The following is a 17,412-nucleotide window of genomic DNA, read 5'->3' as shown; positions in this document are numbered from 1 at the left end:
ACAATTCCAGATACCCCCTGCTACAACATCAAGGACTGTTTTTAACTTTCCTTTTCATAGATACGCTCAAGACGGTGTTGTTTTTGAAGCATAGAATTTTTTTGATGTGTAATCCATCCATCCAACTTTATTTTTTTTTGCCAGTTGGACACCGACATTAGCATTTCCATCACCACCTGTGAAGTATCAGGTAGAGTTTGATGCTTTCAATGACAGGCACTTCATGATAACTGATGTCCTCTGTGGCACTTTCATTTACTGTTGAAAGTGACGTCCAAATGCCCAAGGAGTGCCAAGGAACCATGTCATCAAGCTGTCTTTTTGAAAAAGCGTTTCGGTCACCTGGCAGGCTGGGCAGGGTGTCGCCGCCTCTCTCTTGCTTATGAGAAGGCAACGAGATTGATCATGATTGGTTTCTCAGCAAGTAGTCACGCTGCGAGATTGACTCGGTAATGTGTGTTGACATGGAGATCAACTGAGCCTACTCAAGCAGCTGGTATTAATTCAGCACAAAGTAAAAACAGTTTGTTAGTGGCGGCTCCAATCCTCAGTTTCTCTCATTAAGGCAACAAAAAAAAAAAAAAAAAAACTTGTCCGTGTCTGCGTGGCAACAAACTCGACCCCTGTACCAAACTGACTGATGTGTTGTTATGGCAATTTTCATGCATGAATCAAGCCTCAACCTGATGACTTTGACTGCACCTCTCAACATTTCAATCATGGATTTAATCTTCAGAACATGACTTTCTTTTCATCTTTTAATGAATTAATGATTTAAATCTGGCTTTCATGGTTTTATTAACAATATTTCAGAGATTTAGTTTTTCATTCTGGATGGAATGATGCACACCTTTAGGTGATGCATTGCAAAAGCATCTTTTAAAAAAAGAAAATGCTTTTAATTTGTGCATCGACCACAAAAAAGGATCCTAATTTTGTTTTCTCCACCAGACAATTTGTGTCCCTGTACATGAAAACAATACATAACATGTTGTGACTATTTCGCAGCCTGTCAAGATACCCGGGTCCGTTTGTGTGGGCTTTACGCACCGGTGGAGCTCGCTTGGCACCCTGTGCTCTCTAGAGCCGATTCATCAAAAGGACCAGTGCTCTCGTGAGTGAGAAGATTTATACACCGTGCAAGAGGGGTGCAGAATTATCCCAGATTTACGAGCACAGGCCACAATGGCAAGACGCTTGCTGCTGCTCCTCGACATTTGAAATGGAGAGTGTGAGAGAAAATTGGAGACGGGGGAAACAGGAAATTGGAATGAAAAAATGTGGTGCAGGACTGAGAAACAAATAAGACATTAGCTGGTCCAGGATGAAAAATAAATTTTGGGAGAGCTATTTTGTTTGAGGGAAAATATTCAATCAGCAGTGTATTTTTATTTTGTTTTCAAAGGTGGCAGCAGATGATATTTTTTCATCATCGATGAAAACGCCCTGGAATAAGCTACATTGTGAAAAGGTTAGTAAGATTTGGACCTTGAGGAACTGGGCGATCTTTGCCAAACTAGTTTTCTTTAAACAAGACGGCAATTTTTAAAGCCTAGTATCTTACCAAGTGTGACTACATTGTTGATAACATGGTACTCCTGAGGCAATGCTGCAGCCTGCATGGTGACTCCCATGTGATCTGGTACAGCACACATCAGTGTCCAGTTCTTCCTGTTGTAGCACAAGGGACGTCAATAATACATCAAGAGAGAAATAGTTTGCAGAAAGCAAGTAAAGATGCTGAGTGTGTATTTCTGACCAGAACCCATGAAAGCTACCAAGAATATTCTTTTTTTATTTGTCCGGCCTCCGTGGTCAACAGCGAGGAGGTGGTGACTGGAATTTGAGAAGGTGGCTGACTGATTTACCCTTTGAGTCAATTCGGTGGCAATCTGGGTGTTGAAAGGAGTGAGTCACGTTACCTTCTGGAGGCTGAACACAAGACAGGACATGAATGCCCTGGACCACAGTGGGAGGCTTTCCCACTCACCCGGACATAGAAGGCGTGCTGGGATGGCTGGAAGATCTGACGGAGGGGAACACAAAGCCCACAGAGGGCTTCATCGTCCAGGAAGCCTTAACCAGCCACGTCCCCTCGCTGTGAAACTCTGGCGCCGGTGACGCAGGACACCACTGAGGACAGCGGGTGCTTGGCCTCGCGGCGAACGTCTGTCCACATCCGAAACCGAGCTCAAATCTGAGTCACGGTTGTCGGTCCTCGGGTTGCATCAGTCTGCCATGGTGGTTCCTCCACATGCTGTTAGCCTTCTGTGAGCAACTAACCATTGGAGGCTTCTCTCTGTATGCGAGGAGGATGGATGGAAAGAGCCCCAGGAGCAGGCTACCTGGCATGAGTTCTTCGCCGTGTGAGAGATGTTGCAGGCGAAATAAATAGAGAGACAAGCCCTCCGTCGTGCGATGCTCTCTCTAACTCGGAAAAAAAGGCAATAAAAGAGAAACCTTTTTCTACAGTGTGCGTCCGGATGAGATAAGATGATGATACGAGGCAAACGGAGTACTAGGTCAGATCTCTCACACCGAAATCACAGAACTCTCATGTAGTCCCCACGTGATTTGGACCATGACCTCCCCGGTCTTGTCAATCTTTTATTGATGATATTTTCATGACATTAAAATACTCAACTTGACGGTGAAGAAGTAAAAAAAAAACTGAGGCTGAGGTTTGTGAGTTGAGTCACTGTGAGGTCACGAGGCAGCCATTATTGAGTGGGGAAGTCAATACAGACCAGTGAGGGCAGGATACTGACTCCGGATCAGATGTAGTCAGACTGCAGTCAGACTGCATACATTCTACTGATCACTCTCGACAGTCTTTATTGTTTTGTGTTACATAGCCTCACCAACTGTACTTGGTTCTACTCATTACTCGATCTTAGCATAAATATCATCAGCTGAGGCACCCCGTGTTTTAAGGACGGCTTGTGGATCCCGTGATAGTTGAGAACCCCGAGCTGAGACATAAAGACTTTGCTTGTGGGAATAGATAAGGCCTCAATAAGGGCTGTGTGTGGTGCTGAGGCTGCTGGAGCCCGCGGGCTTTCTTCCTGGAGGTTTGCAGGCTGACTGCATGGACTGACGTGGGCATGTTGCATCAACGGGAGATTAAATCTGACTTTCCTCCACGAAATGCCCCGAGGTGCAAAATACAGGTGGACCTGGAACGAGCTCGGTCTATTCGCCCTAAGACTGTTGTTAAAAAGACAACCAGGGGCCTGCTCCCAGTGGTTAATGTTCAACGGACAATTAAGCACACTGTCTTGACGTCTGTAATGGAGAAAACAAATTGCAACCCTTTCAATGTTTTATTATGCAAACAGTCGATAGATAGCAGGTGCCCGGATTGTGTGGCTGTGGGAAAGTATTGAGCTGAAGGGTCTCACAGTGATAGGAGACTGACGGCTGTAGTGTAACAATAAGTTGATTGATGTCCTGGAATGTAAGCGGGTTTCTGTTGATGCCATCCGTAAACCGGACTTTGTCTCCTGAGGGATGAGAACTGCTTTGGCCCTTTAAAGATGTTCCTCAAAGTCCACTGAGCACGTAGCTGTTGTGACTTCTTTCCCCTTTTGCAAGGAAATAAACAGAGGAAGACATATTCTTGATTCAGAGTCTAAATTTTTTATCCCACCACTATTTGGTGCCAGAAGTGGGGTCGTTTGAAGTTCCTTCGGGTCTCCGAGGACGTCAGCAAAGGAGACCTCTTCAGAGTCCACCAAAAAGCGATGCTGCCCGACACCCCGGCGGGCCGAAGGAGAGGACACTAATTATGTTTCGAGATGATCACTTCACCACAGCTCTCTATAATCAGCTCAAGTGGCTTCTCTAATGGAAATGATGTCTTGCTCTGTTAACCTTGTGTGGCTTTAACACTCAGGTGTTAAACTGTGCAGGAAGATCAACCCTTAGCCCGAACAGCCCCGTCAAATCTGCTCGTCTGAGGTTGTGGATGGATGGACTTTACCGGCCACTTTATTGTTTCTTTATGGAAATCAATATATCATTTCACAGCATATTTGACAAACTTTCATTAAAACTATCGACGGGTCATCCATTCTCCTGCGGCCGGTTGAGCAATCTGCCGAGCCTCATTTTACAGAGCAAGATCTTGCTGCTAAATGATTCAATGTCTCTATTAGGAATAGCGGGACACTCTGCAAATGTTCTAGCGCCCTTATCATTACTTAGTCAAACATATTGTTAGTATGTCACGGCCGTATGCTGCATTAGCTTTTGTTAATGACTAAATAGCAGTTGATGTCACTCACTTTGAGAGTAAAGTTGACACTGACACTGTACAGTTGATGCAAGCTGACATATTGGCATCTGCTCTCGGGGACACTTTCTATGCAGTTTGCATGGAAGGATGAGTCACTCTTTATTTTATAGTCATCTCATTTACACTACGATTGTGTAGGAGAGGGGCGAAGAGCGGTTGCACTGAATGCTAATTCTCGCACACACCTTGCCTTGTTCCTACTAGACAGCACAAACAATTCACATCGCAGCTCTCCAGCTGCACCGCATTCATTTACATCCCACCACAGGCCAAACCTGAAAAGTACATAAATCACTCTGTCACTGCTAAGCTTCTCCGGCAATTCAATTGGTTTAAGTTTAGCCAGCTAGTATGGGATAATGGCCTCCGTGCAGTGTGCGATAATTCACCCGCGCTGATCTGATTACATGCATTCGGCCCCCATAATTCATTGTGTTTGAAAAAAACAACTATTATATTAAGACAAAACAGACGCCAGTTTAATCTCTGTGGGCTCGGGACAGGTGGGTAAGACATGCAGTTTATCTTTTGATATCCAGCCCAATGCTAACTGGGAATGTTGGTTTTGGAACACATTTGGTTTCAGATTCGTTCCACTTTGTTAAACCCCAGGGGCTGATGTCGCTGCTGCCCGCATTGCTTACAGACAGGCTGCAGCACAGCTGGGCAGTGATGAACACAGTAATGAAAAGGGCACAGAGATCCATAACATCATGATATTGAAGACGAGACATGGTTGCCTCTCTTTGAGATATTGAGTTGAATAGTTATGCCACAACAGCAGCGTACACACAAGAGACTTATGGTAGAGTGATGGCTACAGGGAAGATTGTCGCATGCTCAAACCAGTGAGAAATCATAAGAGACCTCTAGCTTCTTTAACTTTTTTTATCCAACCTAATCTTTAACGTGCCCACGGTATTTTATAATGCCATAATATACCATGGGGGGTTTAAGGGCTCAAGGATTTAACAGTATGATGCAATCAGCCAAAGGGCAGGGTGGAGAACTAGTTGGTGAAATGATTTTGCTCTGTGTGTAAATAGCTGCTTTAATTACTTTCCAAAGCTAAATTTGAAGATGACCTTAATCAGCTGGTGATCTCAAAATGACCAAGAAAATTTAGCTGTTTTGTTCTATGAAATGTTTTACATAGTCAATGAAATTTGAGGTTGTTGAGTACCCCATGTGTGTGATCTGTTCAACCACATTTTCTGAATCATCTCAAAAGGACCTTAGTAATAAAAGTAAGTTCTTTTTATGCTGCAAAGTGCTGAAGCTGTCACACTATCTGCTGCTCAGAATGACTCAACTAAGCGACAGAAAGGGCAGAGAAACTAAAACACTATTCTCCCCAGCAGTGCTTCCACTGGCAAGATATTTGTTTCAAACATGGACTACAGGTAGTTGAGACGATACATGCCAAAGCAGTGGCCATTAGATCCAACTCATGTAGCATGTATACCACTTCAATGGACACTATCAATGTATACTGAAGAGAAATGGCCTTGCGGCACAAATCAATCCCAATGATGTTGCATCTTTCAGGCAGTGCAGTTTCTCTGACAACGTGAATGAAATGTACCCTTCACATCTTCAGTTTAAGACATTCAATTTGCCGCTGCTTCTTGGGGCAGAATTCTGCAGTGGAAGATCAATGCAAAATGACTGGAAAATTGCTAATGTTATTCACATCAAAGTGAGAATCTACGAGACCAATTATGCCAGTGATTGAAGGCAATATTCCTAAGTGAGTTGTCCCTTGGGTTATAACCAAATAGCATTCTTATATTATTAATATAACTATCCAGCCTCTTTTTTATGAAACACAAATTATGATCATTTGATTGCAGCTAGCTGATGTGAGGCTGGAGTTCATGTACCAATGTTTCAAATAATTCATTTTGAAACTTAAGTATCTCAGAAGTCAAAAAGATGCACAGCTTCATGTTTTCATTGTGGTGAAGACGTAGAATGTGAGATTACCTTCTGATGTTTTTGCTGAGATTTAGCAAAGTATCGCGAAGCAGCAGTTTGGTGGGTTTTTTTCACGTTTTATTTTACAGTTATAAATTTTCCCACTTTCTCAATGAAAGAGCTATGAGAGGACCTTTTACTATAAATGAGATGTCAAGACAGATGCAGCGATATTGTGCATTTTCTGTGTTCTGTGTGTGAGTCTGGGTGTGTATACTCTTTTATTTATGTGTCGTGAGGCCCGCACTTGCCCGGACCAGATTTGTTTCTTAGAAAAGCACATTGACCTTGTAAAATGAGCAGCAACACCTCCGGAGGAACACACCGAATGAAAACTCACCAATAAAGCTCCAAGTGATTAGTTGGACTGTGTTCCTGTTTGAGAAGAAACGGCTCATATAGCGACTCTCCTATTGGTGTTCCCACAGATGTGATACGGAGGCTGGTATTTCGAAGCCACTCAATTTTCCTTTGCATCATCGTGCTGGCATGCATAAGTGAGGCAGTGCAGGGTCACTGGCAAATGACGCCTCATTTCAATCAAGCCATTTCGAATCGGGAGAACTGATGGAGAGGGAAGAGCTCTTGAAAGTCCATGGTGCATTCCCCCGTCTCTCACTTGCTACATGCAAGGGCATTACCATCCCGGGCCCAATGTAGGTGAACTCAATCAGATGCCTCAAATAAGTATTTAGGATTTATGCCTCCAAAGGGAAGAGAAGAGACAAGTTATATTGGTTCCATTTAAGAAAATGTCACATTGCCGAGAGCATCTTTCTCAACCAGTCATTTTAATCTCCCTTTAAGACACTTTAAAAAAAAAACTACGCTTGAGATGAATTCTTTTTACGAGACAATAAGAAAAGCGACGTGTTTGAGAGGGAGACTTCCAAGGCTCTCCAACGTCTCAAAATCAAATCAAAGGTTTCTATTATAAAGATTTTCTCATCCTTCATTTAGTTTGTCGAGGTTACTGAAGCACAGTGGCGACCGTCTAATCATTTAGTCCATCAAGGACTCCTGCGGTACCTTATGATAAAACCCGTTATTGACATCATTTCTTGTCCCTCAACCCTTCTTTTACTCGTCATTTAGTTTACTTGGAACACGATGATGAAGCACTGATTAAACAACAATCACATCTTCTATGGAAATACTGTCCCCACTAATGGAGCAGTCGTGATGTTGGAAGATGAGTACATTTCTTTGGGGGTTTTTATTAAACCGTGTGTAACACTGCACTGGTCTCGCTTGACAGGTAAAAGTATAACTGCCAGCTACACAATTACCCCCCCCCCCCCCCCCCCACCCCCCCTCCCCCTACACCTGGTCGCCTCAGCCAGCCTCAGTTTCTTATGCCGCAGAACTGTTTGCGAGACGGAGACAGAGCACCTGCCCCGGTGGCTGAGCTCTGTTCCCAGAAGGTTGCTAATGTCAACCTGCCCGATACGCACAGCGGGGGGGGGGGCTTCAGGACAGCAGCAATTTTCCACAGCATGCGAATGAGACTGGAGAGCAATCTGCTGGCCTAAGAGCCTCATAATCATAATCAGCACATCATTATAGGGGTGGGGGTTGGGGGGGGGGGGGGGGGTGATGGGAGAGGAAATAAAGGGAAGCAGCAGTGGAGGACCAAAAAAAGAAACTGGTAGAAATGAGACTGCATGAAATGTGGGGACAAAGGGAAGCTGGTAATTTGTTGAGCAAAAAGACCAGGGAATCAAATTGAGGGTGGTGCCATGTACAGACGGGGGGGGGGGGGGGGGGGGGGAGTACGGCGTGCTTCATCCGCCTCATAAAGCCACACATAGGGGGGTACATTTTTTTTTTTTCCAGGCTGTACGAGAGCTGCTGCCTTGCCCTCCCCCCCCCCACACGCATTCTTTAGTGGGCTCACAAGACGACGAAGACAACGAAGCTGATATCAAAGCCCATATGTGCACCCTCCTCTCACACACACACACACACCTTTCATCCTCGTCTGCTGACAGGAAGCCTTCTGATGGGCTGAGCACTCCCAGACAACAACAGGTGTAAGGCAATTTGCTCACGCCGTTTGCCTTATCTAATGGTTTGGCTGTGCCGCTTTTACCAACACCACAGAGCCAGTGCCAACGGAGGCCAACGCAGGAGCACATCTACAGCAAGGTTGGCTGGTCTGTGACCCAGTTAAGGCTTTAAACTTGGCAGTTAACGCATCCAACAACAACAACAAAAAAGCTAGGCCTTTTGGTTTTAATTTGTCAGCAATCAATCACAGCTGTCCAAACAGGTATATTTCTACATCCATATTTCTCCTTCCCGCCGCGTGGTGGCAGTAGCGTACAGAGCAGTTGTCTTCGCGTTGTTTGGCTCCAGTGCGCACATCTACAGTATATCCTTTGCAATGGTCAATTGATTGAAAGAAAAAGTAGCATGTAGGTGAAACAATGGCACAGTAGACAGTAGTTTTTTCGGAACACTGGAAACGTTTTTAACCTCTCTTTGCCGAGGTGGAGTCTATTTACACTTACACTAAATAGGACGCGCACACCTGCAGGCACCTACTGCTGGTCACTGGCTAATGAAATGGAGCAGAGCTTTGCTGTGGTGCCTTGCTCAAAGACAGCTGCAATGGGGAGGTATTCATTAGAAGAATACACGAATCCTGTTTTAGTTTAGAGGACTAACACTAAAAAAAAAATGTGAGGAAAAGCAGTGAACTCGCATCCTGCCGTTTTCTATTCCTTCAGTTTCATTAGTAGTGTTCGCAGCAGTGAGAAGATGAAGTCAATGCTGCTTCTCGCACACTTGACAGCCGAGCAAATTCAATTGGACTGACTCCGCCTCGCTCACGCGGGACTTGTCCACGGGCTTTTCGTACCGACGCGTGTCTGTCAGTGTGCGCCCGGTGCTCTGTGGCGGAGCGCGCTCTCTCCACCAGCACCCAGTCGCTCACCCCCCCCCACCCCCGCACCCCCGCACCCCATCTTTTTTCTCCAGCGAGGAGGATCAGTCTGACTCACAGGAGCAGCCATCGAACAGGACTCTTCCGGGGAAAGAGAGAGTGTGTGTGTCTGTGTGTGTGTGTGTGCGTGCGCGCGCGTGCCCACTGAGCAACATGTCCCCGGCGTGGAGACGTGGAAGGCGCACCGGTGGCTCGACGGCGGGTCCGCGGACCATGGTCACAGCGGGCCGGACCGGACGGGTCTCCTGTTGGATTCTGCTCACGGCGACTTGCATCCTCAGCGCTCGGGCTCAAGGTAAAAATGAACAACTCTTGAGGTTTTTGTCCACCCAAAGTCTATTTGCATGGAGCGACCGGAGAAGCGCACGAGAAAGTACGTGGCAGCAATGTACAGGGTCCAATAAGGCAAAGCAAAAAACTACAAAAAAAAACAACTGTTGTCCAAGCATGGTTAGCTTTTATAGATTTGCTCAAATAGCCAGACTTGACACACTCTTAAATGAGATTCCATTCGTCAATTCATCCTCCGACAGCACTGTGAATAAATGTGACGTTTTTGCCTCCAAATAATACCGCAATAATGTCATAACCACCAGCAGTTTGCCTCTGCAGAGCTCGACACTAATAATGGTTTAAATGAGCTGCAACGATCTGTGGTTGTATGAGCATGCATCAAAAAAATTACATTGTTACAACAATTTAAAAAAAAAAATGAATCTGTAAAAACACCAGCAGCCTTTTCTGAGTAACCTCCAAACTCCTGTCATTAGGATACCAAAATCAGTTATTAGCCAGAAAGAATTTGACCATGGAACAATGAGGCAAGGCCATTATTTGATGACTTTGATACCTTTGTCTAATGTCCATTTTTGCACTCTGGCTCGCAGGTGTGAAAGTAATGGAGAAGGATGAATAATTGCCAACACCCGTGTTTCATTCACATCCGGCACAGTCAGATTTATGAGGATAAAGGCGTGAACACGTCACTAATCATACAATTTCCGGGGTAAATTGGTGCGTCTTGTCACTCCTGAGCATTGAAAAAGGTAATGAGATATACACACCAGACGGTAGATTGATGGGGGGGTGGGGGGGGAAGCAGAGAGAACATATCCTTCTTGCCTCGATATTTCCGAATTGGATAATCACAACCGCAAAAAAAACTGTCACGAGAACTAAAGGTGAGTTGATAGAAGGAAAAGTGAATCGTGTGGGCTCACTGGGCTGAGAATTTCATCAGCACTCTTCGATCAGCCGACGGATAATCCCGTCAAATAGTATTTAACCTCATGCTTAAAATTCCAACCGAAGGGTCACGCTTTTTATTAGAAAGGGAACCGCAAAAGAAAGATGGGTGTTTTTTCCCATTCAGATCCTTTACGGCATTTACCTTAACAGGTCTCGAAGGAGGAAACAAAAATAAAAAAAATAAAAATCTAGTCGTGGAAGTTGACTCACATGACAGGTGGCTTTCTCTAGCACTCCCCATCTTAAAATCACAATGCTCAGTGCTCCAAAGTGCTAAAAGCAGCCTAATCCTTTGCTTGTTTGTCTTGGAACAGGTCGCCTTGCTCTGAAGTGCTCCCAGCCTTATCTTAAGAGAGTCTCTGGCGTCTCTTGTTATGCAGGGCACAGTTCCTCTAGCTGGTATTTCCATCCTTTTCTCAAGCTAACAAGCTGCATGCGAGGATTTGTTCGAGCGCTTCAACGCTACCTTACGGGGGTTTTCCCTTCCCTCCCCGAACGGACCTCTTTCTCTTCTTGCGGGTTGGTGTTCAGGCCCATCAAATATTCCCGGTTGCACATTAGCATTGGTGAGGGATTTGCTTCTCTGTCCGCCTGCTCTTTCAGTTGATCAGGACCTCCTCTGGTGCACAATCACTGCTTTGGGTTCTCCGGTGAAGATGGAGTTGCTTTATTTGCAGAGGGTCCTCTCACAAGCGAGAGTTCAGACCAGGGAGCCGATTTCATCCTCATGGGGCATTCTGTGTTTGCAAATGACTGGCGGTGCGTGTGTGCCTGTGCATGTAGTTAGAGAGGCTGCTGTTTTTGTCCCCTGTGCAGGGAGGACCTCTGAGGATGTCGTAAATTAGGCGATATCCACGCAGCCGAGGCCCCCCGAGGGAACCGGCGGTAGCGTGTACTTGTTTTGCAACAGGCTCCTTGTGAGGCGCCTGCTGTGTTTAATACCACTGGCTGCTTCGGCACACGGGGGGATAGCTGGTACCAGTCCACGGGAGTACCTTTCTCCCGCCACAGGCAGCTCTCAGCGTGTCGTTGTTTCAAACTCATTTTGACCCCTTTCATTAAAATAGAAATGAAATGAGTGTGAGGCTTCTTGTTTGTTACCCTCGTGGCAGCCTCTGTATCTTCTCTCCTCTCCACAAAGCCTCCACTGCTAAACATCCACCTGTGTCTTGTGAGTGACTATGTTTCTATTTGCGTCATGCGGTGGGTGGGTGTGTGTGTGTGTGTGTGTGTGTGTGTTCTTGCGTGTGTGGTATCTGGCGCTTACTGTATGTTCTTCTCAATTGAGCATTAATCTTGATAGCAGCATTGACATTCTGCCAACCGGCAGCTGCTGTAATTTGCTGGACGTACGTTATTACACAGCTTGACAGCTGTCAGGCATTTCCAAATCTTTAAATCTTATGATAATCCAGTGTGCTTACAAAAAAGCATTTGTTTAAAACACCCTGAATCCTCGTGTGATTAAATCTCCCCGCGCTAATACTTGCACCAGATCATAATTCATCTACATCAGTGACAAACCACCACATCGACATGAGAAAAAGCAAACACAGGAAGATAGACAAATGCATCTCCCAGTTCCAGCAGAGACTGATCAAAACCCGATTATCTACGCCCACTCGTAAAAGACAAATAACGTTTTGCTCGTGAAAGAAAAGTAGACCTCCATACTTGCATTGATGCCACATTTGGCCTCAGGCATTTGATTTTAGACTTGCTACTAAACCCTCAGCCATATGTGATGAAATCATTGCATTTTCCTGCGATTTAAGGCACTTTTGAGTCCTGTAGGGAGCGTAGTGACGTGGCAGCGCTGTGACTTCTCACCCGGCAGACCCTAAATCACCACGCACCCCTCTGTCTGCCGATATTTAGTCAATTAAACATGTTTACTTCTCCGGGGAGCTAGCAGATGTCTGCCGAAATTTGGACCGAGCGCGTGTTTTCCTCGCGACGTGGATCGCGTCCAGAAAGCCCAGCCAGTGGCTCCGCACTGAGCCTCAGGTGGAACGCCGTTGTGGCCTGGCTTCCAGATCCGGCTGCTCGTGTTTCTCCAGCGGCTGCCTCCCGCGTCCGGGGCGGTTGGCGGCCTTTTCCTTTTTTTTTCTCTCTCTCTCTCCGGCTGCCAGTCGCCGTCTACACGTGTTCATTCGCGTTGTCGCAGGATGCTTTATTCCCACACACATCACAGCTGAATAAGAACAAGGAAACGGAAAAATGTGCGTTTTCGCTGGCAGGAGCATTCAAAATGAATGGATAAAGCCTTATACCTTGTTTACAAATGATAATGTTAATGTTTCTTAAGAGAAAGAAAGTGCAAATGCCTCCAACCTGTTTAAGGGGAACAAATGATCACAATCTGCAGCTCTATTGTTGAAGAACAATAGAGCTGCTGTGCTGTCAACGTTTTCTAGCTTCTGGAGGCTTTTAATTGGCTCAGTCGAGCAGCAAAACTGTGTTTATAGTTCATAATGGAAATGTAATCAAATTAACTTGTACCACAGGGTTTTGGCATTCGCCCCTTGCCCAGTAATTGCCATTTGCCTAAAGGGTTATGGTAATGTCTGTTTGCATGGGGCAAAGAGTCCTTTCTCCCTCCGTGAGTCTGCACTGCTGCCATGTTAGTGGTAGCCGGCTGAGGTTCAGTCTGGCTGTGCTGGTGCTGAATGCAATGAGGGTGAGTTTTTGTTGAGAGAGAGAAGGCCCACAGTTAACCTGGGCATTCAATAGATTGATTCATTTTGCTTTACCCGCAGATATCTCTTCTTTGTCCTCCTTAAAAAATACGGTTTAGGCTTCTCAAGTTGAAATATTCAGAATGAAAAGCAGCGTTGACTTTGTGCGACTGTTAATCACGTTGGGCGTTGGAGGGTTTTGGTTTACCCCGTATCCTTGTTTACTGTGGAGTCTGAGCAGAGAAGCGCTGCGAAGGCAAAGAGAGAAATCCTTCACTTATAAATTCTCTTAGCTTAAATTCTAATCAATCTGACTCCGGGCCAGGACGCCCCCCCTCCCCTCCTCAACTATCAAGAACAAAAAAGAAATGTCTCGGAGCAGGCCCTGAGCTGGGACAGATATTGGAAGGAAATGACCTTGGATGCGGAAGGGGACTCAAAGCGGCTCCGCTCGTTTAATTTGTCTCGTATCATTTTGACAAGGGAGCAAAGATGTTGTGTACGTTGCTTCATCAAAGCATCGTTCGAGGACGCGACTGGGACGAGTCCTCAAAATGGTGTCATTATACCTTCATCCTGGGAAAAGAGGGATTGTACTAAGGCAGTTTTCTTGGACCATACATTTCTCTTGAGGCCCCCGAGCTGTTCCGAGTAAACATTCAAACCTCACAAAAGGCATCTCGTAGAACACCGTGGTGAGGAACAACGCTTTTTACAGCATAATGTGCACACTGAATCTCTGCTCTCATTCAGCCCGCCCCTCCTGGGGACCGACGAGTGTATTCTTTCGTTGTGAATAAAATGGCAACAGAGGCAAAGGAATAGAGAAGTGGAGGAGAAACGGGCTGGAGGAGGGGGACTGTTTTGTCTCCGTGTGATAACAACCGCTAGTACCAATCCATTTTCTTTGTACATTCACATGGGTGATTTCTTCACACCTTGATATTCTGCTCCAGTCTTCCGCTGACCTCAGACAGAGGCAGTTTGCTACGTTGCCCGACCACCGCCACCAGCAGCAGGTTTCACACGCAGCAAGCAGTGGCCGGATTAGGCACGTCCATATCGCTCTGTCACTCAATACGGAAACATGGAAAAGAAAGGAATTATCGAGTCTGATGAGACAACCGGGTCCACAACATCTGGAACCAGAGAAGATGGAATAAGAAAAATGTCACGGCTGCAATTTCCAGTAGATGTAAGAGGCTGTCAAAGTGAATGCGTTGATCTAGGAGATTATTGTGGCTGAGATGAATGCGATAAAATATTTCAACACAGCCTTGTTTGCTCCCGGTGCGCCCCCCCCCCCCCCCCCCCCGGCACGTCAGGTCGCTCGCAGAGAGCGTTTTTGCATTGGAAGCAAGGATACAGCGGAGAACTGTGGAAATCCTCCACGTGTCCAACAGAAAGGGAAGGGGATGAGTGGCAAACGGACCACTCGGATAGTGCCAGGAATCTGTTGGTAGCCACCACTGTGTCCACCACTGTGTCCCTAAAAGACAGTGGTTTGGCATAACTTGGGGAGATCGTTGGCACTTCAAACACAGCTGAGTTGTGAGCACGGCACAGCAGGAAGAGTCTCAAGTTCAACATGTTCTACGCGGTGGAATTATGCCTCCAAGATGATCAAATGTGTGTAGTTTTGTGTTTAAAAAACAAACAATTAAACAAATGAAATTGTCTAAAATACACTTTACACACAAATTTAGATTTAGTCTTTAGATAAATCTAGATTGATTTTTAAATGTGCGATTACTTTTTTCAAAACTTTGACAGCCCTAGTAACTAGTGATAACTTTTCTTCCCCCCGGAATGTAAGGAAAAGTATTGCATGGGTGCCGTTCCCCCTTCACGGAGGTGGAGGCAGGGGTCAGCGCGCAAGCAGGGCTAGTTGAACCGTGAAACTATTTCAATTCATGGCACACTTCCTGTCCACATATGGGGTCTCATCTGGAAGGAAAAAAAAAAACGCAGCCCCAATGCCCTCCATCTGCAGGGCTGAGTTTGCTGGTCGAGCTGTGCTTGGCATGAAGCCTACCAGTCCCACCAGGGGGCCTGGCCACATGCCTCAAGCTGCATGTCAATGCCGTTTGCTCAGTGTTGAGTAGGACCAGAGCTGACTCTCATCCCCTACCGTCCTGTTCTTGGCCACATGGGATTCCATATCTCGTCTCACATCACTTTTGTTACCTACCTCCTGCCTTCTTCTTCCTCTTCCAAAAGATAGGCATCAGGCCTCTCCCCACTCCTGTCACATTTTGACAGAGCTTCACCTTCACTGAAAACAAATGGCTTGCTTGGTGGACTCACCGGGAGGAGCCGGTGTGGATATTAAGCGCCGTTCGGTCGAAGGCATGCAGTGGGATACATTTTAAAGAAATGTCTGCCTACGATGTCATCCAGCTGCCTTTTTAGTGTTTGCTGATAAGGAATTCCTTTCTGGTATGGCATTGGGGAGCACTGGTTGTCCTTGTTGTATGGCCATACTTTAATGTGCACCTCCCTTTTTGACCAGTGTCCTTGCCTCGAACATCAAAAGAAGGTCTGTTGAGAATTGTGACGGTGACGGGAGCGGACAGCGGGACTGCAGGCTTCTTCTTCCACGGCCCACATCGCATCTGGATCCCCTTTCCTCGGCCTCAAAGCACAGGCCATGAAAGTGCTTCAAGTGCAAGACTGAAACCATATGGCGGGATTCAAGGCGAAGCCCAGACAAAGACTTTTTCCAACACGGGATGGAGGCCTGTTTACTTCACCAGAGGCACATTGCATTCACAGAGATATTTACAGAACTAAAAAAAAACTGAACTTGAAGCCGACAATTTCTGTGAAAATGCTCTTGATTGCGCTTTCAAAGGCGTGAGCTTGCTGATAGAACTGCATTTCCTTGAACATGAGTTATAGCATACCTAGACCTAGATATATAGACTACAAAGTTCTCCACAGTTATTATCCTGGATCATTACGTTGTTATTAATGTGCCATGGAATTACTTGGCTGGTGAGATTTAAAGTACCCAATCGAACACGCAGACTGAACGAAGGCTCCAGAGAAACAGGAATGGTCGGCGAGCTTGACGGTTTAAATGATACAAATGATGTAGGTGTACAGTACATCCGCAAATCAATGCACAACAGCGGCTCCTATTGAAATCAACCACATTAAGAAACCCACTCTTCCTTTACTTGCTTACAGGATTAATTGGTGTGGGGCCATGCAGAGCCAGTGTTTGACAATGAAGCATGAATTTGCCAATACGCAAAAACGAGTCTGTCATGTGTATCCGCCCGGAATGATTAAGGATGAGTTTGGGAGGGCTCCTCGGAGGTTAAGCTGCAAGTCTGTGGGGCATTGCACCTCCTGAAAGCAATAAATACTGACAAGGAAGAAAGAGATCGTCTGCAGATACAGCCGCATATTTATTTTAATTTCAAAGGCAGCTTGAAAGCGGAATGCAATAAAAGTGCCTTTATTGTGTTAATGCATGTTAGCAGATGCACAAACATGCACACGGCAAAAGTGTCTATGTACGCTGGTATCCAAATACATTTTCCTCTACACACGGGCAAGGATTGTTTCATTATCGCTAAATGGAGATTTCTCAAAAGACCAAAAACAGTATTCGAATGCCGTTTTTGGCACAACTAATAAACAAAAGTGGGGCACAGCCATGGCGTCTCATGTGAATAGACAAAATCAGAATCAGCTTTTTGGTTTTGTTTTTTTTTTGTTTCCACGGGAAGCGCCACGCTCTGGTGGCCCTCTGCACAAAATGCCTTCCAATTTAACCTGTCTCCATGCCACGTCGGAGTCCACCCCCCCCAGCTGGAGTCAAGTGATGGAGAAAAGGGGAACAGAAAGGGAAGTCGACATGGACGTTAGGATGAGGCGATAGGTGGAGTGGGTGTAAGGGCCGGAGGGGTGGGGGGGGGGAGGTGTATTGATGGAGGAAAGAAAGAAGAGCGCTGCATCAGTGGGGTGGAGATTGCTGTGGTGTACAGTAGCACAAATCCTGAATTCTGTGCAGATCCGACGGCAGCTAGGAAACAGCTGACAGTAAAATGGGGGGGATCAAGGGGATTAGTGTGCCCAGTTGGAGCCCAAACAGTAACCCTTCCACTTCTCTCCCCTGCCAGCCTTTTTATATTCTTTCGCCCCTGGATTACAGTGGTGTGCTCGGCCCGGTGCCAGACATAACCCATCTCTGGTTATCATCCCCCGGGTCTAATTGTCCTAATCGAAATCAGCCTTTTCAACACACCCTTCAG

General features: G+C 46.0%; 1 protein-coding gene across 4 annotated transcripts in view; it reads left to right on the top strand.

Annotated features, from left to right (window-relative positions):
• The first annotated feature begins 9,265 nt into the window (after window positions 1-9,265).
• sdk2a (sidekick cell adhesion molecule 2a) overlaps window positions 9,266-17,412 on the top strand; it is a 72,017-nt gene continuing 63,870 nt past the window's right edge. For all 4 annotated transcript variants that reach the window (XM_037476328.2, XM_037476326.2, XM_037476327.2 and 1 more), the window contains exon 1: window positions 9,266-9,516. In XM_037476328.2, the coding sequence (XP_037332225.2) occupies window positions 9,375-9,516 (142 nt within the window). In that variant the 5' untranslated portion in view covers window positions 9,266-9,374. The remainder of the gene's footprint in view (window positions 9,517-17,412) is intronic.

This window comes from Pungitius pungitius, chromosome 12 (assembly GCF_949316345.1).
Source record: "Pungitius pungitius chromosome 12, fPunPun2.1, whole genome shotgun sequence".
NCBI classification, from domain to species: Eukaryota; Metazoa; Chordata; class Actinopteri; order Perciformes; family Gasterosteidae; genus Pungitius; species Pungitius pungitius.
Note: the sequence above shows the minus strand (reverse complement) of the source record. Positions and strands in the feature narration are given on the sequence as shown.